Genomic DNA, 21,538 nt, shown 5'->3' with positions numbered 1-21,538 from the left:
GCAGGCCCCGGAGCCCACGCGCCGCCGGGCCGCCCCGGGGCGCAGGGAGGTGGGGGCTGCGGCCGTCCTTCCTGCCGGCGGGGGTGAGCCAGCCACGCCTGCGCGGCCGGGGAGCGGCGGGAGGCCGCGGGCGCCTGAGGAGGTACAGCGCGCGGCGGGCCGGCAGGGCGCCCCCTGGCGGGCTGAGGGCGCCGCGGGAGGCACCGCCCCCTGGCGGGCCGAGGGAGGCGCCGCCCCCTGGCGGGCCGAGGGAGGCGCCGCCCCCTGGCGGGCCGGCAGGGCGCCCCCTGGCGGGCCGAGGGAGGCGCCGCCCCCTGGCGGGCCGAGGGCGCCGCGGGAGGCGCCGCCCCCTGGCGGGCCGGCAGGGCGCCCCCCCTGGCGGGCCGAGGGAGGCGCCGCCCCCTGGCGGGCCGCGGGCGCCGCGGAAGGCAACGCCCCCTGGCGGGCCGAGGGCGCCGCCCCCTGGCGGGCCGAGGGAGGCGCCGCCCCCTGGCGGGCCGCGGGCGCCGCGGAAGGCAACGCCCCCTGGCGGGCCGCGGGCGCCGCGGAAGGCAACGCCCCCTGGCGGGCCGAGGGCGGCGCCGCCCCCTGGCGGGCCGAGGGCGCCCCGGGAGGCGCCGCCCCCTGGCGGGCCGAGGGCGCCCCGGGAGGCGCCGCCCCCTGGCGGGCCGAGGGCGCCCCGGGAGGCGCCGCCCCCTGGCGGGCCGAGGGCGCCCCGGGAGGCGCCGCCCCCTGGCGGGCCGAGGGCGCCCCGGGAGGCGCCGCCGGGACCCGCCGGGGCGGAAGTGCCCCCCGTGCGCCCCGGCGGGGGCCAGGCCCGCCGTCCCAGCCTCTGCACCCGCCCCGCGGGGGGGCCGCGCCCACAGGATGACAAGCCGCCCCGGCTCCGAAGGCCGCCCGGCGCCGGGGATCCTTAACCTCGGAGGCGTCGCGGCGCACAGAGGCCTCCTGCTGCGCGCCAGGCGCAGTGCCGGCACCTTTTTCATTCCGGTGGCCATCCCGGTTCTCCCCCGCGCTTGGCCTGGGGCGGCCGAGCCGGCCCGGCGGGCGTCTGGGGCTGGAGGCGCCCCGCGGCCGCGCTCAGCGCTAGGAAAGCCGCCCGCGGCGGCGCCCTCCCGGCTCTCTGCGCCGCGGCCACCCGCACCCCGCGGCACCTCGGCTCGGGGCGTGCCCTCCTCTGCGGCCGGGCGGCCTGCAGCTGCTGCGTTCTTGCACCCGGGAAAGCCTCTCTGCCTGCCTCCCTGCCCCCTTAGAATCAGCTACCTCATTCGCGCCCAGATCCCGAGCAAGGGATTAACTTCCTCAAGCCACCGTCTTAACACACGTAAAATGGGGTGTACGTAATCACGTGGGGGGAGGGGAGAGGAAGAAAAAATGCTAAGTGGAAACCCACGATGGCTTTCCATAACTCAAGAGGGCCGTGCAGGCGGCTGTGGAGAGGACAAAGCTTTCAATGGGAGTGCATGCCCAGCTGAGACCTTCTCACCAGCCCCGCAGTGGGCAGCGCAGTACCTCTACGGGAGCCCCTGGGATCCCCGGGCCTGTGCCGCGCCCCCAGCCTCTCCCCTTGCCCCCAGGCCTCAGAGCGCTGGCTCCTTGGCTGGTTGCTTCACTCACTAGGCCTTGCTAAGACCCAGCAGCCCTGCCCGCCTGGAGGTCAGAGGCTGGCAGGAAGGAAGGGCTGGGTGCCGGGAGCCCTCCTGTGGGCGCGTCCCACACACATAGGCCCCGGGACCTTCCCGCAGCCCCGGCGGGACCCTGGCTCCCTGGGGAAATACCTGCTCCGGGGCCCCTAGATTCCCTGAGCAGCGGCAGGCAGGGGCAGGTGGGTGTAACCAGCCTCGGCTCCAGGAGGCGGGCCTCGCTTTGCTTAGGTAAGAGCGGGGCCTGGGTCCCTGCGAGGGGTCACTGCTTCAACTGAGGACGCCAAAGACCAGGCAGGTTGGGCAGCTTGCTAGGGCTGCCCGGGGAGGCAGCAGTCTGCCCCAAGCCCATGCCGTTCTCATTGTAGTGGCCTGTCCTCTGGCTGGGGCCAGAGTCTAGACTCATGCAGAAACCAGAAGTTCCCCGAGCCTGGAAGCCCCAAGCCAGCGACAGCCTCCTCCAAGAGCAAGGGGAGGTCCCGCCCCTCCCTGGCACTGCCCGCCTGCCCCCCAGGCCACATGCAGGCTCCACTGAATTCTGGCCCACGGGTCGGGAAGGAGGGCTGTGCCTCGCCAGCTGGGCCGCTGACCATGTGCTGCTGGGGATGTGCCTTGGGAGCTGGTCACACGCCTGGCTCGGATGGCAGTCCCTCTCGCCCTGCCCGCTCACCTGGCTGGTAGACAGAAGGTCGGATGCTGGCAGTGCTGACGACCCGGGGCTTGGGCGCAGGGGCGGCTGGGACCTCGCTGTGGCTGGTGTGGGTGGCTGGTGCGGGAGAGGAGGCGGCTGCAGAGGCCTGGGGCCTGGAACCAAGCGGGTGGGCATTAGCAGCCAGGAGGACGGCCTCGCCCGGCCCTGGGGCTGGCAGGCGTGGCCGTGCGGCTCCCCACGTCCTCAGGAGCCTGGTGAGGAGGAAACAGGCTGGGCTGTCCCTGGGGAGCTGCCAGAGGCTTGAAGGGCAGGGGCCGCAGGGGGGAGGGAAGGTGCTTCTTGCTGTGAGTCTGGTTAGAGCTGCAGTGGCCCTTCAGCTAAGGCTGCCCAGGGCTGCAGCCATGGCCAGGGAGAGAGGCTGGGAAGCCGCCAGCCAGCTAGGAGGACACACGGAATACCAGGGGGACGGATGCCAGTGTGCTAAAGCCGGAGGTAGGGAGCCGACGTGGCTCGAGCAGTTGAGCGCCTGCCTCCCACACGGGAGGACCCGGGTTCGGTTTCCGGTGCCTCCTGGAAAAACCAAAAAGCAAAACAAATGGGAAAAGCAACCAAGGGGAGCCGATGTGGCTCACTGGTTGAGCACCAGCCTCCCGCATACAAGGTCCCTGGTCCAGTGCCTCAAATAAAAAGCTGGAGAGAGGGCTGGAGGGAGGGAGGAGGAGCGCTCGCTTGCTCGCCTGCTCCACCGCACCTGAGCGCGCCCTGCCTCAGCACACCTGGCTTCTTCGCTGCCCCCCCACACACCCTTTCTGTTTTCGCTGGAAGCCTCTGGTCTCGCTTCTCTTCCATGCAGAAGAGGCCCAGAGCAGCCCTTTCCCGAGTTGCGGCCCAAAGAGGTGAAAATAAAGTTTCCCCGGTTGCCACCCTCGGGAAGTCTGGACCCGACCTCTCTTGGCCGCGTCACCTCCTAGGCTAAGGGCGCTCAGAGCTCCTGGGGTTCAGCAGCCGTTCAACCTCATCCCACGCGGCCTGTCCCGTTCTGCCGGCCTGGGCAGCCCCTCTCCGTTTAAGACGCTGCTCGTCTCACAGGCCGTGTCCTGGCCTCCCCCTGCACCGCCACGTCCTCAGGTTCCCACGCCCCTGGGCAGAGCTGTAGGATGCAGGAGCACAGCGAGAGGGGGTGGCCCTGGGCTAAGGACCCCCACCGTGCTCGTGAGCAGAGCCAGACAGCCCGCCACGGGGTTCCAAACCTCCCAGGGTGGCTGTGCAGACTTGCCCTGCCAGGCTGCCAGCTGCCACGTCTCTGGTTGAGCGCGGCCACTGTCCCTTCCCCCTCCCCACAGTGCCCTCCCTACTCTGGAAATACCTCTGGGCTGTGACGGGACGGTAGGAGCCTCAATGGAAGAGGAAGAGACTGTGTCCAAGGGGCCCCAAGAGCCCAGTGTCCACTGTGGTGGGAGAAGGTCAAGAGCTGGGGGTTCTTGGCCAGGCTGCCCTGCTTTGCCACTTCCCAGGAGTTGGGGAGGAGGCGGAGGCTTAGGACACCCGGTGGGAATTCTGAGGCCATGCTCGCAGGGGAGGCTGGGGGCTCAGCTTGCCTCCCACTGGCTCCCTGTGGCTCCACCCCAGCCTGAGAGCCAGGAGGGGAAGAGCTGGGCCCAGGAGGACCCCTGAGCCCACCTGCACCACCCAGGCCTCAGCACTCCTGGCAGCACAAAGGGAAGGGACACCTGGTCGAGGGAGTTCCAAGGGTGCCAAGTGCTCTGGGGTGGCCCCGGGATGTGGGACCGGAGACCCATGAGGCCCTGGCATCGAGAGCCCCTGTCCAAACTGGGGGGGCCTCTTCCTCCACAGCAGGGACATTTCGGGGCCCAGGGACCTGCAAAGCCACTTCTTACCCTCCTCCGAGGGCTCCTCTGTGTAGGTAGCACGACCCCTACCGAAGGGGAGCAGTGGCTTGCCGAGCCCCCCAGGACGCGGGGTCCAAGGATCCCGGCGGGCCAGGCCTGGCTCAGCCTCGAGGCTTACCTGGGCCCGGGACAGGCTGGGCCTGGCACCGCGCGGCCGTCGGGAAGCCTGGGGGTGGGGCCAGCAGGGGGAGTCGGCCCCTCTCCAGCCCACCTCAGGCCGCACCTCTGCAGCCTGAACAGAAAAGACCTGTCCTCCTCAGCAAAGCCCCTGCCTGGGGGGCCTGGGGGGCTGGAGAAGCTGAAATCTGACCCCGCACACATTGGGCTGGGTCCACGAAGCTGAGAGGGCCGGGCCCTCTGGGGCCTGTTAGGCCACCCCCGAACGGCCTGCCAGCGGCCGCCTCCCTGCATGCACACGCGTGCACGCGCGCACACACCCCTGCTTTGGTCTCTGGCTCCCTGGGGAACCAGGGGGCAGGTCGGGGAGGCAGGAACTCGCAATTCTTGCCACCATTTAAGGGGTGTACCTGTGAGTGAGGTCTCATGCACATTTTCTCCCATCACCACCCTCCAAACTGGGTGTTGTTCTATGCATCTTAACAGAGGAGGAAACTGAGGCTCAGAGAGATGCAGCCACTTCCTCAAGCTTCCAGGCAGTAAGTGGTGGAGCAGAGTGCTAGACCCACTGCACCAGGGGCCTCTGGCGTTAGCACGGTGGGGGCGTGATGGAGAAGAAAGGGAGAGGGCAAGGGAACGGCTAAACTCCACCCCACCAAGCCTGACCCGGCCCAATGCTCCCTCCTCCAGGGAGCCGTCTGTGATTTCCCCAGCTCAGGTGGTGACTTTCATTCTCTCGAATCCGGCTTCCAGGACAGGGACTTGCCACACGTCACTAGCACTGGAAACACCTGTCTCCCTTTGTCTCCTAGCTTTGCATGTGTGTGACTCCCACCTCTCTCTCCAGAGCCCTTGGAGGCTGAATGGCATGTGTCCCTGCTTATGACGCAGGCCACAAGCTCCTGGAACAGCCCCATTTTCCCTTCACACTCGCACCACCCCACCGGCCTGGCTGAGGCGCAGGACGCGGCTGCCGACAGCTGGCCCCGTCCGGGCCTCTCCTGCCCCCCACCCCCCAAGGTCAGGACCAGCAACTGCCGGCCAGTTACCTTGGACTGTCTGCAGGGCTTGCGGCGGCGGCATTGGTGGCGGCTGTGGCTGGGGGTGGCAAGGCGGTGCTGGGAGAGGCAGTAGCGGGCAGCTGGGCGGAAGCGGGCAGCGGCGGGGTGGCGGCATGGCTAATGCACACTGGGGCATGCTCAAGAGGGGTGCTGATGAGATGGACCGAAAAAGAAACAGGTCAAGGGAGGGCTACGCCATGTGGGCCCCTCTGCGTGGGGGTGGGGGGCTGCAGCGGGGTCCCCGGCCCTGCAGGTGGGTCAGTGTCCTGGAGAGGGCATGTCCTCCAGCGCAGAGGGACACTTGCAGTGGAGCCAGACACCGATGGCCTCGATGAAGCAGTCCCTGCAGGGTCCCCAACCACAGGGGAGGGCAGGAGTCTTGGGACGCATCGTGCATGCAAAACGTTCTCAATTCTGGAGGGAATCCCCTCCCCCCCATTTTTCTGTATTTCCTCATTTTTTCTTTCATCAGCGTGGGCTATTATCAAAGCACAGTGTGGGGAAATAATTGAATTATCAACCACAGCTCCTTCCTGTTTTCTTTTTCCTTTCGTTCTTTCCCCCTGGGAAGGGACGACACAGTGGAATAAAGCAGAAGCGAGATATTTGAGTGTCACGGCCTCAGGAACCTGGACTTCAGGCTCCAAACGCCCCCACGGTGCTGAAGACTCCCTTGCAGCCAGCGGCACAGGGTGGCAGTGGTCGTGGGGAGGGTGGCGCTCAGGCAGAGAGGCCCCTGCGCCTCTGACTCAGCCCTGGGGAAGCCGCGGGACCTGGAGTTTCCCCCTGCCGGGGTGGTCTAGGGACCAGAGACGGTTTCCCACACCTGAGCGCCCAAAGGCCTGTCCTCCGCCAGCATGGACCAGCTGCCCAGGACAAGACTGTCCCAGCCGGTGCCGCCGCAGGCAGGCCTCATGGGGGCCGGACGCCCAGGCACTCTGTAAGGGCCCCTCTCCCAGAACCATTCCAGGGAGAGAAGCCTAGGGGCAGCCTGGGGGGACTGGGCTTAAATTCCTGCCACTTGTGAAGTGGGGCAGGGAATACAGATTGAGTGACTAGCAAGCAAAAAACGCACATGCTTTGCTCGTTTGGGTCTGTGGACTGAGATTTGGATCTGCTACAACTGGCACAGCATAAAGGCGAGTCCTCCGAGCGGGGATGACTCTATGTTCCCACGCTAAATATGCACCCGAGAGTCCCGAGAGCTCCCGGTTAGCAGCCCCGTGCCATGTGCCGGTGTGATGTCTTTAGGGGAGGTTAACCCCACGTGTCGCGTGAGGAGCTGGAGACGGGGCAGTTCAGCCGCTCCAGGCCCCACAGCTTCTGGGCCGAGACGGCAGGACCTGACGAAGGCAGGACGGCCTGCAGGCTGGGCCAGGCCCTGAAGGACTCCTCCCAGAGGAAGAGACGAGCCTCCTGCTGCGGTCAGCCAAGGAGAGTCTTTGCCCCCAACGAGTCACTATTCTGATTTGGAATAATTTGAATAACAGTCGCTTCCATCCATTGAGCGCTTTAGGCCAGGTGTGGTGCTACGTACAGGCGCCAGTCATTCCCTGGTCCTTTCCCCCTCCCTGCGCCCACGGTATCATGATGCTCACTTCACAGAGGAGGAACCTGGGGTCTGCCCGGTCCAACGTCCCACACTGGCCAAGTGAGCCCTAGCGTGCATCCTCTCGCCTGGGGATGCTTGTTACCAGGCAGCTTCTGGTTTCCTAGGTCTGCACGGGGCTGAGAGTCTGCGTCTCCAACAAGCCCCCAGGTGCCGCTGCTGCTGGCTGGGACCCTCACTCTGGGCAGCGAGGTGCTCCCCAGGTAGGAATGCAAACGGGCCATGACCTGTTTACCAAAGCATCGCAGGATCCCTCCTCCGTCCAGCCAGGGGTGCGGGAGAGGGAGGCGGGAAGCAGGGAGCGAGGCTTGGGGAAGAAGAGAGCTGAGGAAGCCCGTCTTCTCTGGGACCGCGAGGGGAGCAGCCGTGATGGCCATTGCCAGCCCACTCTTCCCAGGCTTGTGGTTCAGAGACAGGGCCTCGGGCAGCCCTGCTCACAGCCTGCAGCCACGGCCCTTCCGTGAGGCTGTTCGTCCACCCTCCACGAAAGGCCCTGGCTTCTAGAAGCTGTGCCTGCGATGCAACGGCTTCGGAGAAGGTGCTGCAGGCCCCGAGCTGGCTGCTCAGACCCAGCTGATGGCCCTGGGAGGCCCAGGCTGACCCGGCACTCGGTCTGCTTACCTGCCTCTCAGTGAAGCCACCGCGTGCTCCTGGTGGGACCTGAGGGCACTGGGCAGGGCAGGAGTGGTCCAGAGGCCAGGGCTGGGGAGCGCACCCCACTGAACAAGAGCAGTTGGCTTTGTCTGGCCCCTTGCTCGACTCACTGTCACACCAGCCTGCCTACTGCTCACCCAGCCATAGCCCCAAAGGAGCTGGACTCCTGGGGATGGAGCTGCTCAGGCGCCCTAGAAAACGTCACCACCCACCACGGGGCCTGGACCAGTCATGGTGGGGCACGCGGCATATCCGAGAGCCTGCGGCTTGGGGTTCTTGCTGAGTGGCCTGGCAGTCAGGGCCTGGGGGAGGTGGGGGGCACTGAAGGACATTCTCAAGGCTCTAGGGTTCTTGTCCAGGTTCATTTCCATCTGAAGTTCCATGAGCCCCCAGGAACCCCAGAAGGGGGCCTCAGAGAGCCAGCCCTGGATTCTAGAGATGCCTCCTTAATCAGTCCCAATTCCCTTTAAACATCTAAGCAGAAACCTAACCACAGCAAACCATACCCCAATGATGGCGGCTGCGGGAAGAGAGTGGAAGGAGCAACGCATCCTGGCCCCAGCAGCCTTTGCAGTTCATCTCTCGCCTCAACCTGGTAGCATCGAGGCGGAATGTTCCACGCCTGCCTTCCTGCCCCGCTGCGGCTGGAGGCCTAGGTGATGGAGGGGAGTGGCACTCGGTGGATGGCATTATCAATGGGCGTGACATCCCATATGAAAAGGACGTGGTGTACGGGGGGGCTGGCCTTGGGCTCTGTGGTCCTCGGGCTCAGGCTGGAACTGTTGGTGGCGTTGGTACAGATGGTGCCATTACTGGGGTCGTGATGCAGGGGGGTTTAGTGTCATGGTGGCAGCAGCTTGTGGTGGGCACTTATGCCGGTAAAGACCGTGGACTGGGACGACCTCCGCTGACTGGCTGACGGCAGGCACCAGGTGGGCAGGCGGTCTTAAAATTGTTCACACTGCCACCCTCCCAGTCTGCGTTCCATCGGCCACCCGGCACCCTAACCACATCCTGGGCAGTCTGTCCCCTACACTGCACGCCTCTGGGGTGTGAACGGCCAGTCCCTCCTCTTCGCCTCCACCATCTGCACTAGGTCCACACGGCCTTCGCGAAAAATCCAAAATCCGGCAGCCTGGCGTTCCAGATCGGGCTGCTCTCATCACAGCAGCCTCTGCATCCCGCCACTCCAGCCAAAGCGACTCCCCTGGGGCTCTGGGACACTCATGTTTTCATCGGCATCTCTCCCCTCGGCTTAGATACCTGGCCAGCCTTCCCTACCTGCATATGCCCAGCTGCTAATCCTTCTCCAAGACCAAACACACAGACCCCTTCCTCCAGGAAGGCTCCTCTGATTCCCCATTTGCAGGGGTGCTCCCTGCTCAGGAGCCCAGTTCCACTCGAGTCCTTGCTCAGCCTGGCCGCACGGACAGTCATGTCCACTCTGTTCTGCATCCCTTTAGCACCCTTGGTAGTTAGGCCTGGTGACGCCACAAACGCCCCTGGATGCTGAGCGCTGAGTTGAACGAGTTTTATGTGGACCCCAGGCCTGGGCCACCCAAGGTGCTGCCGGAGGGCACCTGGGGGACCTGGGAAGGCCCGGGCAGGCCGGAAAGCAAAGTAGAGCCTTCTGGGACTTCCGGCAGGCGGCCGCGGGAGGGAGGCGGCAGGCTGTGGGGCTGAAGCCACCAGCCCGCCAGCTCTGAGCGCCCGGTGTGGGGCCTCCTGCCCCTTTGACTGGGAGGCCTCAGGCAAAGGGCAGCTGATTCTGGCACGTCCAGGAGTCTAGAGGCGGGGAGGGGCACCCTTCCCTGCCCCCGTGGACCCCGCCCCAGCACCGCCTGCTTGGCCTGGTCCTGTACTCAGACCGCTGGGGACAGGAAGCGGGGGAGGCCAGGGTGGAAGAGGTGGTGAAGGGCTTCGGGCCATCTCAGGGTGGGTGGGCTAGGTCGACCAGCCCCCCGGCTGACCCGAGTTCAGGGAGCACCGCCCGGGTCCCTGGAGGCAGGGAAGTTTGTGCCCAGGCAGCCGGAGTGCAGAGCAAGGCTCTAGCCCAGGCCAGCCGACAGGGGATGGGAGGGCCTTCCCGGGTGGTGGGCCTCAGGTCTATGTGGGGGACAAGTGGGAAGCGCCAGCTGGAAGCTTCCCCAGCCTCTTGCCACCCGAGCAAGACTCCACCAGCCCATACGCCATCCCCTCGGCCCTGAACCGTGCCCCCGAGCTCCTGGGGTCCCCCAGCAGCGCCTGCTGGTCCGGGTATGCCCACCAGAGACCCTCCCCTTGCCTCCTGGGCCCAGGGCTGAGTGTACCGGGGCCTTCCTGGCACAGAGAGGGATGTGTGCTGGGCTTTGTGTGCTGGGAGAGGCAGTAGCGGGCAGCTGGGCGGAAGCGGGCAGCGGCGGGGTGGCAGCATGGCTAATGCACACTGGCTGCTGCTGGGCGTGGGATGGAGGCTGGGTGTTCGGGGACCCCACGGGACCACTGCCCTCGTACCTGAGCGCCGCAGCCCGGCTGTGGACCCACGGGCAGGAGAGCAGCAGTGAGCAGCGCATGGCTGGGCGCCCGGCCCCCTTGCTGGTGGCGCCTCTCCTCGCCCTGTGCCAGACCCCACCCGGATGGCCCCCTCTCAGATGGCACCCGCGCGGGCGCGGCATGACTGGGCCGTGGCTTGGTTCATTTCAAATCCTTTTTATTTCAGATTAGCATGCTTATATGTACAGGAAAGAGAACTACGGAGCCAGCACACGCGGTACAGAGAGGAGCGCGCACACCCAGCCTCTCCGCCTCACCTACGCCGGGGCCCTCCACTGCCTCTGCACAAAGCCCCCTGGGGTGCTCCGAGCACCAGGGGCAGCTGGGGAGCGGGGGCGCCAGCCCGGGCTCCTCTCCCGGGAGCCCGAGGCTGATGGGGGTCTGAGCAGGGGTGCCCCATCATGGCCTGTCTGATCTAGGCGCTAAGGCCCCTGCGGGTGGGCAGAGGCTCGGGCCCTTTGGGAGGAGGTGAGGGGTGCTGGGTGCAGGGCCAGGTGAGGCCGTCAGCTCTGGGGCCATTGAGAGGTGCCCCCCGCACAGCTACACATTCTCAAGCATCACCGTGGGGCTCACATGCCAGATCTGTGGGGGGGGGGGTGGGAGGGGAGGGGAGGGGGAGAGAGGCATGGGGGGCTCCAGGTGCCTTTTTAGCTTTTAACGTTAAGGATTTGGGCCGAAAGGCCATGGTGCCAGTTGCGCAATTTGGCAAAACGTGGGCTGTTACGTTCCGTTTCAAACCTTTCCCTGTGGCACACGGAGAGAAAGAGAGAGACAGAGACACGGAAAGAGAGAGAGAGGAGAGGAAGAGAGAGAGAAGAGAAAGGGGTTAGGGCTGCACCTGCCCTTTCCTGCTGTGCAGGGCAGAGGGCGGGCAGGGGCACATGGCTTGTCCATGGCTACTCTCTAGGTGTCAGGTCTGGCTTGGGCCAAGACCGGGGTTAGGGATGGAAGAGCCTGACTGAGTGGCCATGAGAAGGGGCTCGGTCAGAGGGTTAGAGGGCGGGCTGGGTGGGGCGGGCCCAGGGGCTCCCTGGCCTGGGGGCTGGGGCTGGGCAGGGCTGCTTTGGCTGCGGCTCCCTGGACGGAACCCGGCAGGCGGGCGGGCCCAGCGCGGTCTCTGTCCCCTGGAAGGACGGACGCTTGTCCCCGTGTCGAGGCTTGGTGGGTGGACTTGTCCCCTCCCCAAGCCTCGCCGCCCCAGGGAGAAGCCCTGGAAAACCCCCGACATCGCTGCCCACCGCGGCCCCCGCGGCACACACGCTCACGGGCCGTGCTTCCTGCAGGGCGGCGCGGGGCACGGAGGCCAGCGTGGAGCCGCGGGGCCTCGGGAGGGCGTGGGCTGGTGGCCCAGCTCCCCTAGCCGCAGACACGTTCTATTCGGCCCGGACGGCGCTTACATCTGGATAGCGAACGGCTCCACCCGTCCGTGTCACCGAATGCCACTCAGCAGACAACCACGGACGACACGCTCAGCAACTGGGTGACTGCGGGCAATCGTGCCGACTGACAAGCACCAACCCGACGGGGCGATGGACGGCACGATGCCATTTCTGCAGCATTCTAACGGCCAATTACTGGAAAGAGCACGTTCCAGATCGTCGGGGTGAGCCAGGGAGGGCACCGTCAGGGACCCTCGTGCGGATGAGACCGCCTGTCTCTTGGCTGCATTAATTAATTGGGGGAAACGAGGGAAACAGGCAGGGGAGCCCTCTGAATTCCTTCTTACACTTGCATGTGAATCTACAGTTATCTCAAAATTAAAGGTTTAATGAAAAAATTAATTGCCAGCCTAGTAAAACCAGGAAGCTCCACTTGAGGTCTTTAAAAATCAGGGCATTTGGCGGCGCCAGTCTTACATTTCCACCCGGTAATGGTCAGCAGGCGCCCAGGTCCCTGCACCCCGTGCGCGCACCCCCCGGACTGCGTTTCCTGGTGAGCCTGTCTGGCTAAGGGGTCTGCTGCCAGCACACACAAGAACCGCTGCCTGGCCCAACCCTGCCCTGAATCGGCGAGGACACCGACGCTCAGAAATGTCATGCCGACGGCCCGCCACCACCTGGGAACGCAGTGGCAGCACTGTGACCCGCTGTCCTCGTCCCCTTGCCTACCCCAGCCTCTCCGGGGTCAGGGAAAGGGCCGGCGACCCTGGGAGGAGGGCCCTGCATGAGGTCCGCGCAGGCCAGTGGACACCCCCAGGCCAAGACTCCCATCCCGCGGGCCACCAAGGGCACGGTCTGCCTGTAGAGCGTCCGGCCAGCAAGGCGGGCGGCCGGCGCGACAGGCCCGCCGCCGTGTCCAGGGCCCAGGCTCGGGGGGCAGCGGGTCCAGGGGGCGAGCAGACGGCCGAGCCGCTGGATGGGGTCGGCGGAGGTCTGGGTGACCCACAGGGATGGCGACGGCCACGCAGTGGGTCTGGGGTTGTTTGGAAATTCGCAGCTGGCCAAAGAGGGGCGTGGAGTGAGGAGGAGAGAGGGAACGCGAGGAGAGCAGGTGAGAGGGAAAGAGAGAGGGGCTGCTCAGGAGCAAGGTGTGTGAGGCCCGCCCGGGTGATTTTCAACCTTTCCAGGGATCAAAACACGAGGGACTAAAATCCATTAAGAGCAGGACGTTTTACTAATGACACCTGCCGCCTCCATCCCAGGAGGGCCGTTTAAGGGGGCGGCTGGGAACGAGCCGGGCGTACTGTGCCCACAGGCAAGAGGAAGGGACCTGCCCTGAGCCCGCAGGGGGAGGAGCGCCGCGCCAGCGCCTCTGCGCAATGCCCGAAGGCAGGGAGGGGGGAGGTCGCGAGCCCACCGCAAGGCTCCAGCTGCAGAGGGGAAGGGGGCTTGGGAGGCTCTTGCTCGAGGGACGTGCCAGCCACCCTCGGTGGAAATCCACCCGGCTCCTTAACGCTTGGGAATTGGCAGCTGCGCAGAGCTCTTTGCCCAGGTGGGCAGCAGGTAAACATGGACAGGCGAGGTCTGGGGACCCACCGGGGTCCCTCCAGGATGGCGACGCCTGAGCAGCGGCCCACAGGCGCCTCTTGGAGTCAGGCCATGCCCTCGGGTGGAGCCAGGCTGCCCCCGCCCCCATGGCGACTGCCCACATGGACGCGCACTTCCCTGCCCCCAGGGGCCTGGACTGCCTTCCCCAAGTCAGAGGAGCCGCGGCAAGTTCTCTGAGATCTGGTGTTCAGCGCTGGGGAAGCACTGCTTGCGCTAGGCTGCCTGGGCTAGGACAGATCCCAGAATCCCCCTGGTGTGGAAGCGGGCGAGGGGATAATGGTTGCGCCGGCCTGGACCAGCAGTTCAGGTCCTTCTGGGCAGGGGTCAAGCCCATGACTCATGTCTGGGCTGCTGAGGGTCCCCCCTTGCCAACCCTGTAGAGATGGGAGCCCTGGACGCTGGGCTGTGCATCCAAGGGGAGCCCCCTGGAGGCTCCGGGGAAAGCCACCTGCTACTGACCCCAGAGGTGCTGTCGTCAGAGCACCTGGGGCCAGGACCCGGGAGGAGAGGGCGGCTGGGGGCTGCTCTGGAATGCTGAGGTGGGGGCAGACCTCGGGGGCGGGCAGTGAGGGAGGGGAGCAGCAGGTGGACGTGCACTTGCCCCCACGGCCCCTGGCCTGGTAGAGGCCGCCTGACTCACTCACGGGGTACCCGCAGGCATGCGCTGCGCAACCAGGCGCCAGGGCCCTGGGCGTGGCCAGCTCCAGCTCTGCTGGAGGAAGGTGCTGGGACGCGGTGGGCAGGGCAGCCTGCCTGGGGAGGCCCGCACGAGGGTCTTAGAATACTCGCTGCCAGGGAGGCTCGGGGAGAAGGAGGCTGAGTTGGAGCAGCTTCCGACTTGGGCGAGGGGACAATCGCGCCGCGCCCAGCCCTGGGAAGCCCAGACTGAGGCTGGGGACAAGCGAGCTGCCTTCCGCGCCGGCGGCCACTCGGGCGAGTGCGGGTCCACTCCGGCAGACTCACCCCCGCTGGCTTCAATGCAAACAGCACGGGACCACTGCGTGCCCACCCCCACCCACCCGGCTCTCCGTGAAAGGCCATGGGGAAGTGGGCTCCTGGGGGGAGGCCATGACCTGAGGACAGCCGTCCACAAGTCAAGTCAGGAGGAGGGAGGGGGCAGAGCGCAGCCCCTCCAGGCCCCGGCACCCCGGTGCTTCCGCGGCAGGGCAAAGGGCCCGGAGAGCGGGGCCGAAGCTGCGTCCTCAGGGCGGGGGGCCTGGGCCCAAGGGGCGAGGCGGGCTGGAGCCCCCTTCCTGCACCCTCAGTCCAGGTTTCCCTACAACTAAACCCGACGGCGGCACAGAACTGCGCCAGGCTTCCCAAGACCGGCAGCTTCTGCAGGAGGGTACAACCAAGCCCCCGCGGGCGGGACAGGCCCCCACTGTCCACCAGCCACGCAGAGCAGCCCGAGAGGCGCCCCGGAAGGAGGCGTGGGAGGCGGGCAAGGCCTCCCTGGCTGTCCGCGCTCACGCTGGGGAGACGCTGTACCGACTCTGCAGCGCACCAGCGTTCCCAGGGAAGGACCAGACACCAAGGCTTCCTGCACTCTCCCCCCTACCCCACCCCACCCCCGTTCCCGGCCCCCCAGAGAGTCGGGGGCTGGAGAGCTGAAGGCGGCGCACTTTGGAGGGCAGAGGCGTTTCGAGGCACCAGAAGTGCTCTGGAATGTTCCCTGGCTGGACCTGCGAGGACTCTTGCTGTGGGGAGGGGACGTAAAGCTCCTCCCTGTCACCCCCTGGTCAGATCTCCATCTACGTGGGTGGGTTCCAGGAGGAAGTGGGCGGCACCTGCAAACGGCAGCAGAGGGCCCGTGGCGCACAGGAGGCTGGCGCGCTGACGTCGCCAGGTGACACGGTAGCCTGGGAGCCAAACTAAACGTCACCTCGTTTCAGACTCTCTATGGATGTGCTGCTGGCACCCGAGGGTGCAAGAAAGGTTCCTAGGCGCCTGCCATCGTTAGCAGGCCCACGGACCACACGTGAGGCTCGGACGCTTCGACCAGAAAGGAGGCGGCACCGGTTGATAAGTAAAAAAATATACATAGGTTCCGAAGAAAAACGACCTCACCCCTAGGTGGGCCCGGAGCCCCACCCTGTGCAGTCCCAAGGTCCCTGCAGGTGGGAGCGAGGCCAGAGAGGGAGGCTCCGCTGGCCTGAGGCACACGCCCCCAGGGAGGTACAGGCTGCCCCACGGAGCCCGCCTCACCGCGGGGGCCTAGAGCAGGTTCCACAGGTGCCAGGGCGTTGCGGCACGCAGGCTAGCAGGTGTGCCCGGCCCCCGGGCCCCCTCCTCCCCAGCTGGTCCCCCCTGGCTGCAGCTGTCCTGCTTCGAGCCATTTACAGGAGCCTCAACCTTGCCTGGCCTCGGCGGCCCAGCGGTCGGCACCCACGCCCTCAGCGTGCCTGCTTCCTGGCACCCAGGGGTGCCGGCCTCCAGACAGACTCACGGTGGGACCGGCGCTGAGAGGAGCAGGCCAGGGAGGTGGCGGCCCGGTGCCTCAGGTGCCCTCGTCCTCGACAGCCAAGGCCAAAGCAGCCCTGCCCCCTGCCCAGGGATGGAGCCGGGGCCTGGGGCCTGGGGCCCGGGTGGGGAGGGCCCGGGTGGGGAGGCTGCCTGCCTCCGTGACCCAGCCTCTGCTGGGCCCTTCGAGGGCCAAAGGTTTCCAAAACCATGAACCTGAGAGGGTCTTTCCCTGAGTCGTGTGGCCTGGGGGCTGCCTGGGGAGGGAAGGGGTTAGGCCCGGGACCCCGAGCGGGCACCTACCTTGATCTCCGCAGAGCTTCCTCGTCAGGGTCTTGCACTGTGGGCAGAGGGGAGCCCGGTCAGGGAACAGAAGAAGGAAAAGCCTGCATTCCAGGGGCCCGGGGTCCCCTGCATCTGGCCAGACCCCAAACCCTGGCTGGGCCTGAGGCTGTGAAAGCCCCGCGCCTCGGGCGTCCTCTTATCCCGGCACTGGGCGGTCGCTGGCCTCAGCGGCGTGATAAGGCGCCACCCGCCGTGGAGGCTGGGGAGCAGGGCAGGGGCCGATGTCCTTCCCCGCTGCCCAGGCTGCCGGCCAGTGCTAGCCTGCCCCCCATCCCCGGCTTCCCAGGGCCGCCAGGCCCTCGCGGCCCCCCGCGCCTGCCCCCCGCACCCCGCCCTGCGCCCCAGCGCAGCTCACTGTATTCGGTGCCCGTCATCTGGGCCAGGATGCGGAAGGAGCGGGACTGCAGGTTGGAGGAGCGGCGGGCCCACTCGTCGGCCTCGTCCTCCGGCTTGCTCTGGTTCTTGATCACGGCCTGGTACACGGGGGAGGCGCTGTCCACCGCCAGGTCTTTCACGGGCAGGCTCCTGCGCGCAGGAAGAGGCGTCGGCGAGGGCGGGCTGGAAGCCCCCCACCCGTGACGGCCCGCCCCCGCCCCTTCTGGAGGAACCCCCAGCCCGCCACCCACTGTGGCCGAGAGCTCGGTCCTCGGTGCTCGGGGTGGTCATGGCAAGCAGTGGTGCCTCTCCCTCCCGGAGGCCAGGGGCTGAGCCCCTGCTGCCCCCTCTGGCCCGTGCTCCCTCCAGCACAGAATTGGAGATGCCCCCCACCCAGGGGCCGGGGCCCCTTTAAGGAGGCAGAATGGGTCCGCAGGAAGTCATTTTGACCTCCCTTATTAGGAGTCTGGGGCTGGGTGAGGACGGGGGCCCAGATGCCCTGGCTGCCTCCAAGCGGGGAGCCCCGGATGCCATGACCGTGGCGGGGGGCTGGGGGCTCCAGGCTCAGCCGCCAGGAGGCAGGCCCAGCAGGAAGGCCCCGGGAGGAAGGGGCACAAGGCCCTAACCGGCGCGGGCACTGCCCGCCGAGACCGCGGGGTTCCTGGAGCTGCAGGGAGGGTCACTGGCCCTTGGTCTCGGGGCAGCACAGTCCTGTGAGGGGCCCTGGTGACCTTCCCTTGGCCCCAGGGGCCTGGCACATAGTAGGTGCGCAGAAACTCGGAGTCAGCCATGGCCAGAAGGAACCCCGGAGCCCCTCGGGTCCGTGCGTCCCAGCCCCGATCAGACCGCAGGGCAGTGAATACTTGGGGAACCCACCCGCCCTGGCCCTGCCTGGCACCCCAGGCCCCTCCCAGAGGGCAGGGCAGGCTCAGGCGATGCCCACAGCAGAAACAGCCACCTCCCAGTCCACGGGCCTGTCCTCTTACAGATGCTGAGACTGAGGTCCAGAGAGGCCAGCTGGCGCCCTCCGGGCCAAGCTGCAGGGGTCCCCTAGAGCTGACCCCCAGGCTTCCAGGCTCCCAGCCCAGGGGCCTTTCCATCAGGCCCTCTGCAGTCACGAAGGCTCGGGAGGCCACCTCTTCCTGCCACAGTCCTGCACAGACCGCACTGCTGCCTGCACCCTCCACCTGCCTCCACCTGCCCTTCAGGCCAGCCGGCTGGGAGAGGGCTCTCCCCAGGGCCCCGCACCTTCTGCCTTCTCTCCAAGTTCATGGGCAGAAGAATTGGCCAAGGTGCCCATGGCACTAGGTTTTCAGGAACGGTTTCTGTGCCCAGCTGTGGTAGCCCAGGAGAGCAGAGGCAGAGAGAAGTGACTGAGATTGAGTTGAGCTGCCCCAGCTTCCCTGAGGGCTCCAGGCACAGGCAGCCTGGGGCTGGGACCAGACAGGGGGCACCAGCAGACCCCTCCGGGGTCCAGCCAGCAAGGGCCTTGGGGCTGCCCAGGTGGCTGAGGACAGCACGCGACTCACTGGGGAAGGCTCCCCTCGAGTGCAGGGAGCATGGCAAGGGTTGCCAAAGCAGAGGTGGGTCCGCCAAGGTCTCTGGGCGAGAGGCGCAAAAGGAAGGCACCAGCAGAGCACGCTGGCCCGGCCCGCTGGCAGTCGAGGGAAGGAGCAAGTGCGGACTGTGCCAGGGAGAGGACGGCGGAGGCCCACCCAGGGGGCAGAAGGAACGCATTTACGGTCGTCTCCTGAGGAGCCCCCTGCTCCTTCCCCAGCTCCGGGGGCTCAGGAAGCCTGCCCGGAGGGAGCAGGACTCCACGTTGGGGCTGTGGTCCCCGCCACCCCGCGGGGGCACACGGGCCGCAGCTGCCGCAGAGAAGGGCAGGCGAGTGGAGCATCTGCTCTGCCTGTCAAGACTCTGAGGCTCCGGGAGAGAGCATGGAGTTGCCCTCTCTCTGGGGCAGCGCCCGGAATATTCTCCATGCCCCAGAAAACACGCCTCCGTCGCTGCGATGTCGGGATCACCCCTCGTTTATTCCACCGTGCGCTGCCCCCAAACGTGACTGATCCGTCACCTCCCATGGTTGGTCCTGGCAGGCACTGGCCTCTACAGAGCCACCTCCCATGAGGGTGCAGGGAGGGTGACCTCCAAAAGCCTCCCTTAACACTCCTGTACTCTGAGTAAGACGCTGTGGATTCTGACACCTAGATCCCATGGCAGCTAGGAAGGGCCGGGCCAGGACACACAGCTACGGCCCTTCGGCTTTGGGGTCACAACCTGGTGTCGTTCCTCTGTGATCTCTGTGGCCACAGAAACATACTTTGGAGCAACCCCCGAAAGACCAGTGGTGGCCTGTGCAGGGGGCAGGGGGCAGGGGCTGCTGTCTGGCTGAGAGGTGGGTGTGAGGACGGCCGTGGGGGGCCACTGACTGCCTGTCTTCGAGCACAGCCCCCCAAGCCCACACACCATCATGCAACCAGACAGACGACGGGACAGACACCGTGGACTCTACTTACGCCAGCGGCGACGCCCTGCCAAGCAGAGGAAAGCCCAGCAAGGGCGCGTCCACGGTGGGATGGCGGAGGGGTGGCGCGCACAGGACAAGGTTAGCATCGGAAGTGGGTTAAGGGAGTGCCATGGGTCAAGGGGGAGAGAGAGAGAAAAAGAAAACCAATTGTCAGTGAGGAGGGAACCGGGGACACGACCAGGCGGAGCGGCTGAAGGGCAGAGAGGGGTGGTCTTGCCCAAGGGCAGGGTGGCAGCGCCAGCGCGGCATGGCTGGGTAAAGGAAGGAAGGGAAAGGGTGCTGCTTCCCGGCACTCAGGAAAGGGGAAGGGAGGGAAGCGAGAAGGGAATATTTCTCCTAGAAGCCCCCCGAGACCAACAGTGCTTCGTGTTTCCAAAAAGCGGTGCCCCAGTGATAAAACCAAACGACAGCAGTCTTTTCCCAAGGTGCAGCAAAGATAAGGAAGAGCAGAGCTTCCATTATTTTCCACTCAACTTCTCTTTGGTGACTGCTCCCCCTTTCGCGCATACCCGGAGGATGCAAGCAGCAAACACATGTTAGCAGGAATCCGCAGGAGCTCTGGGGGCTTAGGCAGGCAGCCTTATTTTTCTGGGCACACGTGGGCTAAGGGTTGTGTTTGTAAACTTGCACGGTCAGATTTTCGGCTTTGAATGTCGGGATTAAAGACATCAGCGTCTCCCTGGTGCGGCACAGAGCCGCAGCCCTGCGCCTGGCCGGCTGGAGGCTCCGAGCTCCAGGGTGAGCCGCCACCGCCCCCTGGTGGTCGCAATGAAGAGCTGAAATTCTGAGAGAGTCCCTGGGGCTCCCCAGGACCAGGGAGCCCTTGGGGGGTTCCACCCTTTGGCCTCTCTGGAGCCTGCCCCTGAAAACGTGCATGGACATCATGGCCAAGAGCTCTAGGGGTTCTCTGGGGCTCTTCGACCCTTCTCCTCTTACAAGACTTCTTGCCTTGAGCGGCTGGGGATTCTGTCCCAGAAATAAGATGGCACCCAAGCAGATAACCACCCAGGTCTGCAGTCACTGCCGATGGCATTCCCAACCAGGAAGAAGTAAGCGACTTTGCGTGTATGTGTCAAAGAGAGACAGGCAGGGGCACAGAGAGGGAGCCACACACAGGGAGTTAGAAACAGAGAGAGACGCAAAGAGAGACACACACAGAGACAGAAACAGAGGCAGAGGGACACACAGCGAGTGGGAGAAACAGAGGGAGAGATACACGTGCTGGGAGAGAGGGGCAGAGACACAGAGAGAGGGAGACACACAGAGAAAGACAGAGGGGGGCGGTGGACTTGGCCCAGTGGTTAGGGCATCCGTCTACCACATGGGAGGTCCACGGTTCAAACCCCAGGCCTCCTTGACCCGTGTGCAGCTGGCCCACGTGCAGTGCTGATGCGCACAAGGAGTGCCGTGCCACGCAGGGGTGTCCCCCGTGTAGGGGAGCCCCACGCGCAAGGAGGGTTCCCTGTAAGGAGAGCCGCCCAGCGCGAAAGAAAGTGCAACCTGCCTAAGAATGGTGCCACACACACGGAGAGCTGACACAGCAAGATGACAACAAAAAGAAACACAGATTCCCGTGCCGCTGACACCAACAGAAGCGGACGAAGAAGACGCAGCAAATAGACACAGAGAACAGACAACCGGGGTGGGGGAGGAGAGAGGGGAGAAATAAATAAATAAATCTTAAAAAAAAAAAAGACAGAGGGAGGCAAAGGGAGAGACGCAGAGACAGAGAGAGAGGTACAAAGAGGGAGAGAGGGTCCCGTCAAGCTTTACATCATCAGCAGTTTCATCCACCAGGGGATTTTCAACCTTGCTCAACCCTCAAGTTCCCCCAGCTTAGCTACAGAGCAAATACCAGGATGCCCTACACCCCACCGCCCAGGCGGCCCAGCTGCCCTGGGGCCTGGGAGGAGGGCGCTCCGCACCTCTGCAGGGGCACCCACTGCCAGCAGCACGTGGTGGGTGGTCCCGAGGCACCTTCTCAAATGGGAAAGCCAGCCGCGTATTCAAACCGGCCCTCCCTGGGGAGAGCACAGCAATTTGCCCAGGAAGAATAGCTTGGCCGGGCAGAGTTGGGAGACCCCGCGCGTGTCTCTTAGCCGGATTCCAGAAGTCTCTCTCTAAGCCAGCCGGGTCCTGGAGCCCGGGCGAACAGAGGCGGCGAGCGGCCCTCGAGGAAGCCCCGCGTCCTGCACCCGTCCCCCCTGCCCCCCAGCCGCCCTCGGCACGGGCTGTGGGCTGCGGGCTGCGGGCTGCGGGCTGTGGGCTGTGGGCTGTGGGCTGTGGGCTGTGGGCTGTGGGCTGCGGGCTGCGGGCTGCGGGCTGTGGGCTATGGGCTGTGGGCTGTGGGCTGTGGGCTGTGGGTGGCCCCCCAGGCCTGGCGCCCGGGCCGGCGTGGGGGCGCTTACCCGCTGAAGTCGCTGCCCTGCGCCTGCGCCTGCCCCGCGATGGCGTCCATGATGGCGTCCTGCGAGTACATGCTGATGGGCGTGTTGTACTGCGCGTGGATGATGGTGGCCTTGCCGCCCAGCCCCTTCACCTCGATGGGCTTGTGGGTCGACAGGGCCGAGTCCTTCAGCGCGCTGGGGTTGAAGCGCTCCTGGTAGTCGGCGCTGGGGAGGGGGCGTGGGGACGGGGCGGGCGACGGAGAGAAGGGCCACGCG

At 65.9% G+C, this 21,538-nt stretch overlaps 1 protein-coding gene across 3 annotated transcripts in view; it reads right to left on the bottom strand.

The window, feature by feature from the left end:
* The window catches only part of LDB3 (LIM domain binding 3), a 59,391-nt gene that overhangs the window by 20,354 nt on the left and 17,499 nt on the right, over positions 1-21,538 (bottom strand). The window contains exons 6-10 of one of the 3 annotated variants that reach the window (XM_004483217.4): positions 21,284-21,487; positions 18,865-18,879; positions 16,326-16,495; positions 15,929-15,965; positions 2,314-2,447 (exon numbers count right to left, since the gene is read on the bottom strand). In XM_004483217.4, the coding sequence (XP_004483274.1) occupies positions 2,314-2,447; positions 15,929-15,965; positions 16,326-16,495; positions 18,865-18,879; positions 21,284-21,487 (560 nt within the window). The remainder of the gene's footprint in view (positions 1-2,313; positions 2,448-15,928; positions 15,966-16,325; positions 16,496-18,864; positions 18,880-21,283; positions 21,488-21,538) is intronic. The other 2 variants (XM_004483218.4, XM_004483216.4) reach the window with 2 other exon arrangements.

The sequence above is a fragment of the Dasypus novemcinctus genome, chromosome 6 (assembly GCF_030445035.2).
Source record: "Dasypus novemcinctus isolate mDasNov1 chromosome 6, mDasNov1.1.hap2, whole genome shotgun sequence".
Classification (NCBI taxonomy): Eukaryota; Metazoa; Chordata; class Mammalia; order Cingulata; family Dasypodidae; genus Dasypus; species Dasypus novemcinctus.
This window is presented reverse-complemented; position numbering and strand designations above follow the sequence as displayed.